General features: G+C 38.9%; 1 protein-coding gene across 5 annotated transcripts in view; it reads left to right on the forward strand.

Moving 5' to 3' along the window:
• Positions 1-16,122, forward strand: part of COL25A1 (collagen type XXV alpha 1 chain) — a 588,595-nt gene extending 572,473 nt beyond the window's left edge. The window contains exons 37-39 of one of the 5 annotated variants that reach the window (XM_040329411.1): positions 698-784; positions 3,438-3,476; positions 13,713-16,122. In XM_040329411.1, coding sequence (XP_040185345.1) covers positions 698-784; positions 3,438-3,476; positions 13,713-13,715 — 129 coding nt within the window. In that variant the 3' untranslated portion in view covers positions 13,716-16,122. Of the gene's footprint in view, positions 1-697; positions 785-1,203; positions 1,282-3,437; positions 3,477-5,623; positions 6,087-13,712 lie in introns of those variants that run through there. The other 4 variants (XM_040329395.1, XM_040329418.1, XM_040329405.1 and 1 more) reach the window with 4 other exon arrangements.
• The last annotated feature ends 683 nt before the right edge of the window (positions 16,123-16,805 follow it).

Here is a 16,805-nt window from a genome sequence, read left to right on the forward strand (position 1 = left end):
TTATAAGGACAAGCCATGTGGTCCATATTATTGAACACGTATATAAAGCAGATCAAGCCACTGTGTGGTTATGATGCTGCATAATTATTATTATTATTATTATTATTATACACTATTTATATAGCACCAACAGTTTACATTACATAGCGCTTTACAACATGAAGGCAGACAGTAAGGTTACAGCACAGTTCAATACAGAATGAATAGCAGGGCCCTGCTCATGGAGCCTAACACGCATACACAAATCAGCTAACATTTTACTGCAGGTAACCAGTTTAATTTCAGCCATCACTGTTCTGACAAACTCTAAAGCAGTAGTAAAAACGTGGTTTTATTAGCTGCTATAGGAACTTGTGTATTACTCTTGCTGAAGTCCAGAATAAGTACTATGGTGCAGGCAGCCTTCATACATTATTGATCACAGCCATGATGAAATCTCTAACAATATGTATTCTGCACATATGATTGAGAATACATTAACCAACAATGATAATTTCAAGGTGACATTTTTTTTCTCAAAACAGTTTCCTCATATCGTTAGTATCAAACTATAATAAAACGTTCACAGTAAATTATATAGATGTTATCATTGTAGCACCGCCTTGGTAAATGTTCCTTCAAACCTTTCTTTTGCTGAATTTTTATTCAATACGTTTGCTTTTTTTTCCTTTTTTTTTGTAAACCATTGTATCCACAGGGGGAAAAGGGAAAGAAGGGCAAAAAAGGTCCTAAAGGGGAGAAAGGAGAACAGGGTGCTCCTGGATTAGATGCACCTTGCCCGTTGGTATGTCTCATAAAACCAATCCATCATGACATGATTTCTAATGCATTTGGGAAAGAGCAAACGTCTAGAAGCCATCTTGCCTGGCATTACTTTTGATCTGAATAAAAGTAAATAAAAATTATTATTGCCAAAGCTTAATTTTTCATGCAGGTAGCATTTAATAAATTATACAATTTAGCAACTTTTAAACTCCTACTATGAAAATCAGCAGCCATTGTATCAATATTAGGAACTTTCTCAGAGAGGTGATCAACAGTCTTTGGTGACTTGGTAAGTTCTATGCTCATTATTTCAAGAGGCGCTAAGATGCTTGCTCATTCCCTTTCTTTTTCTTCCTTTTTTTTTAGTTTTCTACAGGAGAGTTAACTGCAAAATAATAGTTATTTTCAGTAACATTGCAAGTTAATCTTTACAAACAGGGTTTCCGTGGATTAAAGGGGGAAAAAGGGGAACCAGGTCAGCCTGGCCTGGATGGGCTGGATGCCCCTTGCCAATTGGTACAGTATTTCTCTTTCCTATCCTCCCTGCATGCGAGTCCTTGTCTTGGTAACAAATGCAAAGTCCACTTCTGGAACGTTTGCATTGGAAAGAATCTGCATGTTTCTGCATGAATGAAGTGTATTCTACTAAGTGATTAGTGCTACATTTCCAATCCCACATCTAGCATCTAATGGAAACACTTACACTGTCTGTCCTTCCACTCTGTTTTTCCTCAGAACCTTTTGCGAGCATACACTGGCAAATTTTCCCACACCGTCACACATAACCCAGCAGTAAAAAATAGCTTACCTTATTAGCTTGTGACAACCTTTATCCAAAGGCAAGTAGGTAATCTCTGTAGCGACATAATAGCCTGCAGCCCAGTCCCTTCTATAGACACCCATTAAAACGGCTTAGCCTCCCTGCAAAACTTACTTGACTTTCCCTGTAGTTTTTTCCACAGCTTCCTCTCTTCCAACTCCTCAACAGCATGAATCTAAAATCCTGCCCATACTAAAATTATACTACAAATTCCTTTCCTTGTACCAATATGGCAAACATGGTTATTTATTTCATTAAAATAGATACTCAAACATACTTAGGCAGATAAAGTCAACTGTTGAATTATGTTAGCATAACTACATATTTTTATAATGTTTTGCTGGGGAAAAATTAAGCATGCATACTGCACATCTGTTTTATTTGTCTTTCTTGTACATATGGCATTTATATCTGGAGAATGCATATGTTAGTATGATTTTAAAACATTTGCATTGATGGTGTGCTTATGTGCTTGGCTAATGATAGTGAGCAAATAAGTGTAGCAGCTAAATAATCATAGACCCTAATATTCACATAGAGAAGCTCTCGGAGCATACTCCAGGTAGAAATGGCTGTTCATGTCTAGCCATCAGTTCATAAAATCAGCTAGGTTTCTTTCAGAAGAGAGATCGCTTTGTATGATGGCAGGCTTTGAGCATGCATGGGATAAGCAGTTTTGCATATTACAATATGTGATAAATGCCCTGAAAGCTGACTGGTTTTATATATATATATATATATATATATATATATATATATATATATATATATATAATAGTTCCACACTCCAGTGCTCTTTCTTAAACAATTTCAGGCTGAATTCACAATTATGGGTGTGTGTTGATGTGTGTTAGTAACACACATTGTATATGTGTTTTGGGGGACATTTAATTCATTTGTAATTATACCCAAATTCTGTAAAATTCCTTTTTCAGTAAAGGAAGCAATGAGTTACAGAGAAAAGAGAGCTATTTCAAACTATACATAACCTAATATTATGTTAATATAATGATAAGTGCACATTCAGAGAAAGTGTTCTCATCCTCTTTGCCCCCCACCTAAAAATACCATAAGCTATACTGCCACAGATACATACTTACCTCCATCCCATTGAAATGTTTAAATCCTGCTGTGAAATATTCTCTGTCTAGAAATGTATAGGCATATACGGTAAAGGTGCCACCAGCTCAAAGAATATTTTACTGGCGGTCATCAATATTGTGGCAGGTTGTAGCTTAGGGATGAAGGAAAGAATGGGGTGAAGGAGAGTGGGTAGTTTAGGCAAAAAGGATAAGAGCACTCATTATTTAAAGATATTTTTTAGAGTTGGACCAGAATATTCCTAAATGTAGCTTAGTTGGTTTTAAATTGTTGTATTCCTAAAAACTGTTTTGTTATCTTGCTATTTTACCGCTTGCTTTTGTTGAAAGTAGCCATTACCATTCTCTCTGAATGTGCAACTGAAGCTACTCAATTTGTTTCAGTCTGACCATTACAGTCAACTAGTGACTGCCATACAAAGAAATACAATTTGTGTGTAGTGCACACTAAAATGGCAATGCTTTCACCTACTCTTTTAAAAAATTGCACAAAATGAGGTAAGTTTTAAAATGTTTACAGTTTTTCTTTTAGTGCAGTTATTCAACTGTAGTAAAAAAAGAAAATAAATCAATATATGACATGACATCTACAAATGTCATGTGTGAATCATTCTTTTTGTTTAAAATGTATTTTTACATTTGATCCTTACCCACAAGAGTCATCTATTGCAACCGTACAATAAATGTCCTTTCTGCGTGCTATATACTGTACATAGATCTATAACATTTGTGTTAATGTCTCATTGAAACAGGGACCAGATGGGCTTCCAATGCCTGGCTGTTGGCAAAAGGTGAGTACAAACTAACACAATATAAAAGCTGACTGTTTGCAACATTTATTCGTTTTTTTATATAGTGCATGTATTTAAATATGAATGTTATAACAATTGAAAAACACTGAGCATTTTTAAAGAATAACTACTCATTACTTATGAAGCATGTATGTTTTTTTTTTAATGAGGAGATATTACTAAATACAACCAAAAAAAGTGTAACCTTTGGGGTTTTTTTGACCATAGAAAACAAAGCAACACGTGTTCCAATATATTTGGTCCTGATTTACTTGGGTTGTAACTAAACCTAAAGCCGAAATCTGGACAGGAGTTGAAAAACAGAAAAATATTGTATATAGTAGCTATTTGATCTGCAAGGGGAATTGCAATACTGTTCATACAATCCTGAAATACAATTTCTGTCAGACATTAAAACCAAACTGGTGAACTTTTTTTCTGCTGAATGTAAGCACTAAATCTAGGTCACATCCCTGCTCCCATCCTGTAGCTGGACCCTGAAGGAGCAAAAGCAGCAACTTCTTCTACTCCCTCTGCATATTTCTTGCTACAGCATACCTGGCCCAGAATTCTGATCCTTCCTGTCCCCGTCTTAGCACTATTAAGTGATATATTTAATTTATTATGTAGTGTATAGTTTTTCTCACCATTAAATATTGTGTACAAAAGTAACATTTAGGGGAGTGAACATTACTGATTATGGCATATTCAGGCAACATTTCACATGCCCATATCCAGCCTGGCCCTCTGTATTTTCCCCTATGTACACTCCTCCTGAGATTAGGGTTTATCATTCATGCCATTTCTTTAACCACTTAAGACCAAAATGCTGCCTAAAGACCCAAGGGGTTTTTACAGTTCGGGACTGCGTCGCTTTAACAGACAATTGCGCGGTCGTGCGACGTGGCTCCCAAACAAAATTGGCGTCTTTTTTTCCCCACAAATAGAGCTTTCTTTTGGTGGTATTTGATCACCTCTGCGGTTTTTATTTTTTGCGCTATAAACAAAAATAGAGCGACAATTTTGAAAAAAATGCTATATTTTTTACTTTTTGCTATAATAAATATCCCCCAAAAACATATATAACATTTTTTTTTCCTCAGTTTAGGCCGATACGTATTCTTCTACCTATTTTTGGTAAAAAAAATCGCAATAATCGTTTATCGGTTGGTTTGCGCAAAATTTATAGTGTTTACAAAATAGGGGATAGTTTTTTTGCATTTTTATTTATTTTATTTTTTTTACTACTAATGGCGGCGATCAGCGATTGTTTTCGTGACTGCGACATTATGGCGGACACTTCGGACAATTTTGACACATTTTTGGGACAATTGTCATTTTCACAGCAAAAAATGCATTTAAATTGCATTCTTTATTGTGAAAATGACAGTTTGCAGTTTGGGAGTTAACCACAGGGGGCGCTGTAGGAGTTAGGGTTTACTTTGTGTGTGTTTACTAGTGTAGGGGGGTGTGGCTGTAGGAATGACGTCATCGATCGTGTCTTCCCTATAAAGGGAATGACGCGATCGATGCGCCGACACAGTGAAGCACGGGGAAGCCGTGTTTACACACGGCTCTCCCCGTTCTTCAGCTCCGGGGAGCGATCGCGACGGAGCGGCTATAAACGAATAGCCGCGCCGTCGTCCCGGATCGCTCCTGAAGCCACGGGGACCGCCGCATGTACGGGGGGGGGGTCCCGATCGGACCCCCGACCCACGTCAAGCAGGGCACGTATATATACGTTGATGTGCCTGCCTGTGCCATTTTGCTGACGTATATGTACATGAGGCGGTCCTTAAGTGGTTAACAAATACGTAGAAAAGTTCACTTTGACCCTTAACTATTTGTTTCAAAAAGATGCTTTTGCAGTTTGAAAAAACGTTCTCTACTGAAATTAATGGAATAGATACCAGACAATAAAATTGACTAAATATTTTAAAAGTCTTCTGTTTCATGGTTTACAGCTTTTTAAAGCATACAATTATTAATAAATATGGGAGATGGAAGAATCATTTTGCCACCTAGAAAGAGTAGGCATACTTTCTAATAAACACAAAGGGTCGCCATGCATATTTACTTTCTATGGAGGTAGAGGGATGTATGGTCTACTTGTTATTTCCTCAGATGACCCTAACTTTTATTTGCAGATTAGGAACTACTTAGTTAAGATGGACAAAGGAGAAGTAAGGATCACATAATGGAGCATTTTCTGCACCTGGTACTGGAAACTGGAGAGAAAGACATTGTAAACAATGCAATGGCTTAGTGATTAGCACTCCTGCCTTACAGCCCTAGGATCCTTGGTTTGAATCCCAACCAGGATACCTGCATGGAATTTTTTTATAATTTCCCTGTGCGTGTGTGGGTTTTCTCTGGTTTCCTTCTACCCTTTCTTTTGGGTCTTGTCTAAATTGGTCCTAGTATGTGTATGTATGCATGTGAGGTAGGGACCTTAAATTGTAAACTGATGTGAATGTACAATACATAAAGCATTGTGTAAATTGTCTGTACTATAAAAATACCTGAATTAAATACTGTTCCTGACAATTAAAGTGTTATCATATTTTATGGATACTTTAGAAAAAAAATGCTCAGTGGACTTCTACTTTAAAGTTCTAACAGCATGTAAAACCTTTGTAAAGATTGCTTAAAGTGATTGTAAAGGCTTGTTTTTTTTTTTAATAACAAACATGTTATACTTACCTCTTCTGTGTAGTTGGTTTTGCACAGAGCAGCTTGGATCCTCCTCTTCTTGGGTCCCTCTTTGCTGCTCCTGCCCTCCCCCCTCCTATCGAGCGCCCCAGATCTCTATGGGGGTACCCGAGCCAAGTCAGAGCTCCATGTATCCATTCAGACACAGAGCCCCGACCTGGCCCTGTCCCTTCTCTCACCTGATTGGCTGACTGACTTTGATTGACAGCTGCGGGGAGCCAATGGGGCCGCTGCTGTGTCTCAGCCAATCAGTGTCCCGGGTGGCTTAGACATTTGTGGACATCGCTGGAGAGAGATGGGGCTCAGGTAAGTAATTTGGGGTTGCTGGGGAGGCTGCTACACACAGAAGGTTTTTTATCTTAATGCATAGAATGCATCAAGTTAAAAAAACTTCTGCATTTAAAAGGACCAGCTTGAAAATAACTAATATGCTCTTGACGATAGTAGGATTGTATACATTATACATCGTTATTAATAGCATCACTTTGTGTAAGAGCCTATTTTTATTCAAGTGCATTGTATGCATTTTTCCTATATTAACCTCTTTGGTTATTAGTTGGCAACAAAATTTCAAAACAACAGTATTGTCAAACAATAACATTCTGTTGAGTTACTTTGTGACATATTGTATGTTAGTGCAGTTAAACTTTTACATTTTTAATCTATGGTCACACCAGCATTTAGGTTAAGCGTTCAGTACAGGACATAGGATCTTTAGTTTTAACCTTTTATTTGTCTAACTTTAGGTGATTTGACACTGGCAAAAAAAAATCATAAAAAAAACGCACATCCCTTATATAACCCACTTCACTTTCAGCTAGCTTCTGTGGTTTTCTCGTGTCCCTAGGTCAGTGGTTCTTAACCTCAGTCCTCAAGTAGGCCAACAGGCCATGTTCACAGGTTTTCCTTTATCTTGCATATGTTCTTTTAATCAGGCTTGGTACTTTGAACAGCTATTTTATCTAAGAGAAATTCCCAAAACATGGCCTATTGTGGGTACTTGAGGACCGAGGTTGAGAACCACTGCCTTAGGTGATAGATCCCTTTCCTCTACTGAAAGAAGCTTAACTGCTTTCTGTGGAGGTTTTTTATTAATATTATTTTATCAACATCCCTGGCTGCTCCATAGCCATTGTGTCTCCTTTCTGCAGCTTCCAGTCAGTTGATTCCCCAGCTGAGACTAAATCCCGCCCAGGGTGTGAAGAAATCTGCTTCTATAGTTACAGGGCTTGTGCTCTTAAAATCTGTAGCAGGATACTGGTGCTCTTATGCCTTAGGCTGCAACATTTAAATGGTCTTTAGCAGCCATGTAATAGGAGCACTGTCTGTTTAAAATTGGGAGCTATTTTCCTGACATCCTGTCTGTTGCATCGCCTCTATTGTGCCTGTGTGTCTTCCATTTTCTTCCTCATGGGGCACATATTTCGGCTGGCTACTAACTCCCTGGCTACACAGCGCAGCATAGTGGATATTTTCTGGGTTCAGCAGCCTATAGTGTATGCCAGAGAAGGCTTAACCCTTCCCTCTTCACAGCAGAGAAGGTAATTAGGTGAGTACTCTTTTTGGGAAACTTTGCACTGCGCATGACAAATCACAAGCGCAGACCAAAGACCTGATTTTTCTGCTGATATGCTGTTTGAGGGGATAGATGAGGAAGATTATATTCTTCTTCTGTAGATTCAGATTAGGATATGTTTTTGGTGGAGATTTCATCCAAGCTTAAGGATGCCATTGGTACTCCTAATGCTGTATGCTTTTGTTTACTGTTAAAGCAGCCTGAGTCTGCACACCCAAAAGACCCCAGCACAAGGTCCCTAAAATTACCTAAACCTGCCCCCTCAATCTTGGAGCCTGTCTTATACAGTGGCTAGCCTCACCATAAAAAAGCTCTTTGCTTCTCCTAAAAGTTTTACTCAGCAATATCCGATTGAGGAGGGTTTCCTGTAGAAATCAATGATCCCTATGGTGGAATCCAGCCATTGTGTGTCTTAACAAGATATTAATGGTCTCTGTGGAGTAAAAGGACCCAATGAACCTGCTGTGGCCTTCTGCCAAAGAGCCTTGCTGACTGACCCAAGTGCATGGGCTGTGACACAAGCTCCATACTGAAGGATCCTTGGTTCACCACCACCTAGGGCTTTTACTTCTGGCCTTACACTACTGCTTGAATGGCTTGGCAGATACGTTTCAACAGATCTCTATAATGTGCCTCCTCTGCAGCCATATGTGGAGGATCCATTGTCTCAAATGCTGGTCAGTGGAACTCTGTGCAAGAAATGCCCTGAGGTGCTGCCCTCTGAAAGAGAACATATGTTTGGTCTCCATCCCCAGAAAAGAGAAACAGCAAGACCTTCTAAACCTGAGACTAGGAAAAGTTCCTTTTGTCCCTCTCATGCCTCCAGGTCAAAGTCTGAAGCACACTATCATTGAAAGACATAGACCTCTATGCCAGCTAGATCTGGCACCAAGACTTCTTCTTGTTATGGGGTGTCCCCACTTGTCTGAAGGCTTTTAGGCATTCTGGTTCCCATAAATGTCCAATGTTTTACATTTGAGATTTACAAACAGGAGTTTAGGACTCTACCTTCTCCCCACTTCGTTCTCTTAAATGCACTTTTCTTTCCACACACACTAGTGGATGTTCTTGCTGCTGTTCAGCATTTCATCTTGCAGGGGGCTCATTGTCAAGATCTCGAGCAAGGAACAGTTTCAGCATTTCTATTCATTCCTGTTCACAGTTTCCAATGCGAAGCAGAGGAGTTTGTCTCATTCTAGATCTGAAAACTCTCACCTTTTTCTTGCAGGTTCAAAATGTCCACATGGAATCAACCAGGTTGGTTAATAACTCCCTCCTTCCAAATGATTTTCTGGCTTCAGTGGAGGCCTCCAAAATGCTTACTTGCATATTCACATCCTTCTTTTTCATCACCACTATATACATTTTCCTGTATGCTCACTATTACCCATTTTCCTGCTCTTTCCTTTAGCCTTGTGGGGTATTGTGACAATCTAAGGCTAAAATATCAGTCGTCCCTATCCCTTTCAGACAATTTCCAGCAGACAGGGCAAATTCTGCAAAGATTCAGTTGGGTTCTCAACTTTTAGAAGTGGTTGGTGAAACTGGCTCACCGATTAGAGTATTTGGACTGACATTGGACATTGGACTTCTCTTCTTTCCTTTCACCAATGTGCCTGGGCCCTTCGATCCCAGGGCCGGCCCTCAATTCATGTCTGTACTGTAGCCTCCATTGAGGCAGTGCTATATGCCAGTTTCATTCCAAACCATTTAATCTCAATGTTTTGGTAGTGTGGGCAAGCAGTCTTGGACCACCACAATTGTCTGACTCGCAGGACCGGGCTCTCCCTGGCATGTGCCTTCCACATGCCAGGCTTGAAAAATTGTCAGACAAACACAAAGAGATAAAAATTAATAGCAAATGGATAGCACACCTATACCACCAAAGGTCTATTGAGTTGGATAAGTGGTAACACTATAGAGTCTCAATAACTGTGATATAATTATGGAAAAAACAGTCCAATTGCACCAGGGCAAGCTAATCCTTGGAGCAGACTGGCTCTAATGTAAAGGGAACATAAAGAAACAGGAGATGGGCCTCTAAAAGTAAGTGTAGACTTTAGGACAATTTTATTAACTCACAAAGTAGGCCACTCATATTGTGGAAGAACAAGAATGCTCATCAGTAAAAGACTATGGGCAAGATCTCCAAATTCTCAGCAGAGAAGTGCAGTGGAGTCGGCCGTAACTGATGGTGGTTGATCCCGGCCGGCTTCCTAATGCCCAACAGCTGCATACACCTAGAACAGATGCATACACCTTCTCTGCTGAGAGTTTGGCAATTTTGACCGGAGTCTTTTATTGATGAGTCTTCTTGTTCTTCCACAATGTCAGTGGCCTACTTTCTGACTTTGTCCTAAAGTGTACACTTCTACAGGCGCTTCTTCTGTTTCTTTTTGTGTAAAATTGTCAGGCAGACTTTCTCAGTCATCAGTGTCTGGATCTGGGGGAATTTACTTCCTATCCAGAGGTGTTCCAGCCCTTCGTCCTAGGTGAGGGACCCAAGATATGGATCTTCTGGCATCCAGATTCAACAACAAACTGGACACGTTTGTCTCCAGGTCCAAGGATGTTCAAGCCTTCATAATGGATGCCCTGGTGACTCACCTGATCTACATCTTTCTACTTCTCCCTTAAATGCTCTGCAGGATCAAGATGGATGACATTCCAGTAACATAATCATAATCCTTGCAGAGTTTCTGCAGGCCCTTCCAGCGGGTCAGTACTCCATCCTACTTCCAAACCTATTAGGGATATTACCTTACTCATAAGGTAGCCTTTCTGATTGCTCATTGTATTTACACAGATGATCTCTGAGTTATCAGCCTTATCCTGTAAAGAGCCTTTTCTAGTATTACACAAAAAAAAGGTTGTCCCGAGGTCAAAAGCCTCCTTTCTCCCTAAGGTGTTTTCCTCCTTCCACCTTAACCAAGGCATTGTCCTTCCTTCTATATGTCCTGCTTCGAAACATCCCATGAAGATTATTGTCTTGTCTGCAGATTGCCTCTTTGTGCTTCCAGATGGACTCTCTCTCCACCATTGCTAAGTGAATTTGATAAGTCATCATTCAAGCCTATGTTTAAAGGATAATGATAACCCCTCCCCTGTTAAGGTGTACTCTACCAAATCCTTTAATGCTTCTTGAGCTTTTCAGCATCAGGCATCTGTTTCTATTAGATGTTTTACCAGGTGGATATTCAAGCCTCCTCTGATGCCACTTTCAGGTGTAAGGTGCTATATGTGCCCTGAGTTCTGTCTAGCCTTTCTTGACCTGTTTTTTGATTGGACTGCTGGCATTTGTGTACTGTGTTGCCCACCCCTTAGTTGGACAGCTTTTGGATGTGCCATGGTTATAAATGAAATATCATGCATCTTGTACTGTATAACTAAGAAAATAGGATTTTTGACTCACTAGTAAAATCCATTTTTTGTAGAGGACACATTGCTTGCTACAGGGCTGGGAATGGGTGGGGCTATATAGGTCCCTGCTGCTTTCTTATTTTGTAAGCATCCTTTTACCTGAAGGTATCAGACTAAAGATCCTGTGTCCTGTACTGTACTCTTATGCCACGTACACACGATCATTTTTCGGCATGAAAAAAAAACAAAGTTTTTGCAACTTCATCATTAAAATGACGTTGCCCACACACCATCGTTTTTAAAAAATGCTCTAGCAAAGCGCAATGACGTACAGCACGTACAACGGCACTATAAAGGGGAAATTCCATGCGGATTACGCCACCCTTGGGGCTGCTTTAGCTGATTCCGTGTTAGTAAAAGACGATTCGTGCTTTTCTGTCTGTTACAGCGTGATGAATGTGCTTACTCCATTATGACCGGTAGCTTTACCAGAACGAGCGCTCCTGTCTCATAACTTGCTTCTGAGCATGCGCGGGTTTTTAACGTCGTTTGAGCCCACACACAATAATTTTTTACAACCCGAAAAACAACATTGTTTAAAACGTCGTTTAAAAATGCAGCATGCTCGAAAAAAAAAAAAAAATTTCAGAACACGAAAAATGATGTGAAGCCCACACACGATCATTTTAAATTACATTTTTTTAAAACAACATTTTTTTCATGCCGAAAAATTATCGTGTGTACGCGGCATAAGAAACAAAAAAATGGTAAGTCAAAAATCCTTTTTTTATCAACAGATCTCCTAATGTTTTTACAAACTAATAGGAAGCAAGTTGCCTATCAAATCAACTGTACTATGATCATAAATAAACAAGGCAGAAGTGAAAATGGAAAACAATTTTATTATCCTATTCCTAAATAGACTTTATTAGGAGTCCTATTTTTTTTAATAAATAAAAAAAAATAAGAAAAATAGTAACTAAGGGCCAGATCCTCAAAAGGGATACGCCGGCGTAACTGCTGTTACGCCGTCGTATCCCTGTTTCTAACTATGGAACTGATCCACAGAATCAGTTTTCCATAGTTAGGCAGAAGATCCGACATGTGTAAGGGACTTACACTGCCGGATCTTAGGATGCCGTGTCGAAATGCCGCCTCGGGTATGCAAATTAGCACTTACGGAGATCCACAAAGCTTTTCAGCTTCGTTTTTTCTCCGTAAGTTTTAGTTTGCAAACGCAAAATTAGGGCTGCTTTTACAAAGTGTAAACTGTTTACACCAGGGATCCTCAAACTACGGCCCTCCAGCTGTTGTAGAACTACACATCCCATGAGGCAATGTAACACACTGACATGACTAGGCATGATGGGAATTGTAGTTCCCGAACAACTGGAGGGCCGTAGTTTGAAGACCCATGGTTTACACCATGTAAAAGCAGACCCTTCTGTCCAGCGACGCGATTTTTTTTTTGTTTTGAATTTTTTTTTTTCGCCGTATCTTTTTTTTTTCCCGACGCAACTTTATTGACCCGTCGCCATCCACAAAGCTTGGCGTAACGTAATTTTGCGCTATGCACATCGGGAAAATGACGTCACGAGCATGCGCAGTACGGCCGTCACGGGAGCGCGCCTAATTTAAATGGGAATCGCCCCCATGAAAAGAGGAACGCCTTGCGGCCGGCGGAATTTAAGTTACACAGCCAAAAATTTCTAGGTAAGTGCTTTGTGGATCGGGCACTTAGGTAGAAATTTTAAGGCAGTGTAACTTAAATGGGAAAATTTACGTTACGCCGGATCTTTGTGGATTACCCCCTTAGCACTTAGAGCAGAGACTGCGAGCCATGCCTTCTAGTCCAACATCAGTGCCTGACCTCACAAATGCGCTTCTGGAAGAATGGTCAAACATTCCCATAGACACACAACTAAACATTGTGGACAGCCTTCCCAGAAGAGTTGAAGCTGTTAAAGCTGCAAAGGGTGGGCCAACTCAATATTGAACTTAATATAAGACTGGGATGCCATTAAAGTTCATGTGCGTGTAAAGGCAGGTGTCCCAATACGTTTGACAATATAGTGTATGTAACTGAGTTCAGTGATTTGGGATGTGGAGGAAGGGGATTCTTTTAAATGTTTAACCTTGTTAGCATGTTGTTTCCCCAAATGAAGGAGTCCTGAGTAACCCAGAAAACAATCTCTATACACATTGTACTGGTAAATCCATAATACAGGTTATTAACTAAACAAAAGGAATGATGGCTTTGCACTGCAGCTGTGCACCTTGGTCTATTAAGTGCCCAGTCAAGGACTTTAATCATTTCACCTGAATTATTTTTAAATGGTTCCCTACATCAGTAAAAAGTGGAACCAGCCCATCTACTCCTACACACCCCCTGGATGCCTAAGATTGCCTCTTGGTGGGATTTATTTCTGATGTGGAAATCCCATAGCTAAATGTTTTCATTGCATGCTGTCATATTTACTACCATAAACCTTGAAGGATTTAAGTACTTACAGTAAAAATGATTGCATTGTTTGATTTTGCCTACATTGCCTTACCGCTTATAACTGTCTTCCTGTTTCTTTTTGCAGTGACAAGTCTAACCACACAAGCATGAAGTTGTAAATAATTAAAACTGTGTATTTATAGATAAACATTTAAAATAATGACTTCATACGTTTACATATACCTGCTTCTACATGTGCATATTTTGTCTTCTTGCACAAGCTATTTGGCAGTAGTGAACACTGCTGATGGAATCTTCGAATCTGTGGAGTTACTTGACCATAAGTGTATATGACACTTTTTATTAGTGCTTAGCTTTTAAACATCTATATGCTTGGCTTGTAATGTCATGAAAGACCATTTGTTGAAGACATATCTCCATATACTGACAAATAACTCTTCTTACAATTCATTTCCAACCGAACCTCCATGCCAAATAGCACAAGTGATTTGTGTCATCTCAATGTTTGTACAGACTAATGACATGCATGATGTTTCCGGAGTTTGCTGAGTGGTTGAACTTTATATGCTAGGCGATTGATCTTTGTGACTACTTACCCAAATCCCTTAACAAGTCACTTTCATTCAATTGAAGGGAGTAACGCCATGGCTCGTAGCAAGGAAGAGATAAGGTGGTTGAGATATAAGAGCAATGCTATTCTGTTTTGGAGATCCATCCAGCAATGTATCATCTCCTACTTGACAAGCCCAGATCTACTACTGAGGCTCAAAGGTCCTGATTGTCTTCAGCATCTTTTCATTCCATGCTAACCACAGCCCTCCAGGAAGTACAAGATGGGCATATCACAGTTATCAAATATGTTCCATGGATGCCACAAAGTTTGGAGTTGAGTTGTCTGAGAGGCTGCATACTGTGGTGCATATGAAATACGGCAATGGACAAGGTTTACCAAAAATGGAAAGACCTAGTGTTCATTCACAGACCAATCCTGGCTCATGCGTTTTTTTTTTATAAACTAAGCAGCAATGGAGATCCTCCATCCCAGAGATCCTTTAATTCTCTGATGGGAGTAAAATGTATGACCCTGTGTGTGGCAGGATCTTGCGAATATTGATATAATGCATTCACGTTCTCATTATTTTTATGAAGACATTTGTAATGTGCAGTCTATGGTTAGCCACAGTAAAAGTTGTGGTGCCAAAGGGTTTTGCTCTGTGCTTCTGCCTAACATACTGATAATCAATCATCATGCCTTATTTTTTGCTGTTGTACTTTTATTCACAAAGCCTTGATAAAAGCATTGATGTATTGAAGAGATTAGATGTTAGTGCATAGCAGTCATATCATCATTGTGTGACTGAATCGTTTTTGCATATTCCAAACCCAGACAGTGGTAAGAATATAGCTGCTTATACATTTATAGATGTAATATATTATTAGTCTATGTCTTATTATTATTGGTGCAGAAGAAATGTTTATTTTTGGTTTTATTCTACTTAAAAAGGAAAAAAACTAAAAAAAAAAAACACCATTGTTTTCACTTAAGACAGTATTTTAAAGCTCTTTCTTTTAATTGAGGGGCACATTGCATACAGATATGTAGATGTGGGTAGGTAAATATTTTATAGCCAGGTTGTGTTTTACTGTGTCTACAAACTGCTTGTATGATGCTGTCTTTAAAGCACAATATTGTCCATTTTCGCGTGGTAATCATACTTTTCGAAGATATCTTTCTTATAAGTAATGGTTTTTACAAATGTATTCAAAGCAACGACACAGATCCACTTCACTGTATGTACAGAAATGTATTTTTTATGGTTATGATGCAATGAACCAGTAATCCCCCGCCATCTTTGTAAAAGGTTTGACTAAAATGAGACAACGTGGGGTAGCTCTCTCAGGTATTAAGTCAGAGGAACAGATTTATGAAGAAAATGTATTTTTAACAAAATAATATCCTGAAGAGGCTTACCCTAATGGTTGACTTGCTTTATGCTAAAGCATGCTAACAAAAAAATCTATAGTATTTCCTTGTGTTTTCACACATCATGTGTGAGTTTGTTAAAAAAAAAAGGTTTAGAAGGGGAGAAGTGAATTTCACTTTTTATTCAAGTATTGAGGTATCAGTAGATGATTATAGTTTTCAGGTAAAATGGGAACAAAACACAGCTGACCCTCATTATATGCTATGGTATCTAATAATAATAGTTTATTGATACTGTATGTCTCTTTCTTTAGTTTTGACAAAAGTTAATAAGCAGTTTCCCCATTGCATTGACAAGTGATGGTTTCAGAAAATACAAGATTTTCACTAAAATATAAATTCAATTTATATTTTCCTTCTTTGATTTTTGTGCATCAGAAATTAATGCTTTACTGGTTAATGGTTAATTCCATCTTGTAGTTACATGCTGTACTTTGTGTTTTAACAGTTATATGGTGCTAGCCATTTTTGGTGGAAGCAATTCCTGTATCATATGTGGATGCTTTCTCTATTAAAACACAGTTGAACTCATTGCTGTAAGCTAAGAAAAGTAATTCCATTCTCTTTCATCCCACAACAGTTTTAGAAGCCTGCACAGTAGTCACAGAAATTAGATTAGTTTCATTGCTTTTTCTTAGCTGAAGGCTTTAAATTTAGGTCCGAAATGGCATACTTTTATACATTTTATGTTTGGTTCCATATATCAGTTTCAACCAAAACTTTTTTCATTGTGGAAAGAGTGGAGAGGGATTAAAACCCCTTGCAGGTTTTCTTTGCTGGGTCCCTGCTAGAGAATGGCAATGCTTTTTATACTACAGTGGCGAAAAGAAAAACCTCTATTAGGTCATTACTGCTGTCATTGCCTTGGGGCGATTTCCTGTTTTGTCACTATATCATAATTGGGGGGGGGGGGGGTCTTCCCAATGGGGTCACAGTCAGCAATTAAACCATTTCCCACTCTCTCTGGCCTACAGTTCAGCTATAACATTATTAATAACTAACAGTTGGGGCCTTCATTATTATTATTTTTTATTTTGTTTACCTTTTGTTTGTTTGATGACCCATATCTAAGGACAACATTATCTCATGTGAACATTGCTCCCATTGAATGCCGATACCTACAATATAAGAGCATAGGGACAATTTTAATACCTGTAGGTAAATGTATGGTTCTTGGAACAGTCTATATCACATACAGTCCCTAAATTGTAAAACTTTTTTTGTTTTTGTTTT

The sequence above is a fragment of the Rana temporaria genome, chromosome 1, assembly GCF_905171775.1.
Source record: "Rana temporaria chromosome 1, aRanTem1.1, whole genome shotgun sequence".
Classification (NCBI taxonomy): Eukaryota; Metazoa; Chordata; class Amphibia; order Anura; family Ranidae; genus Rana; species Rana temporaria.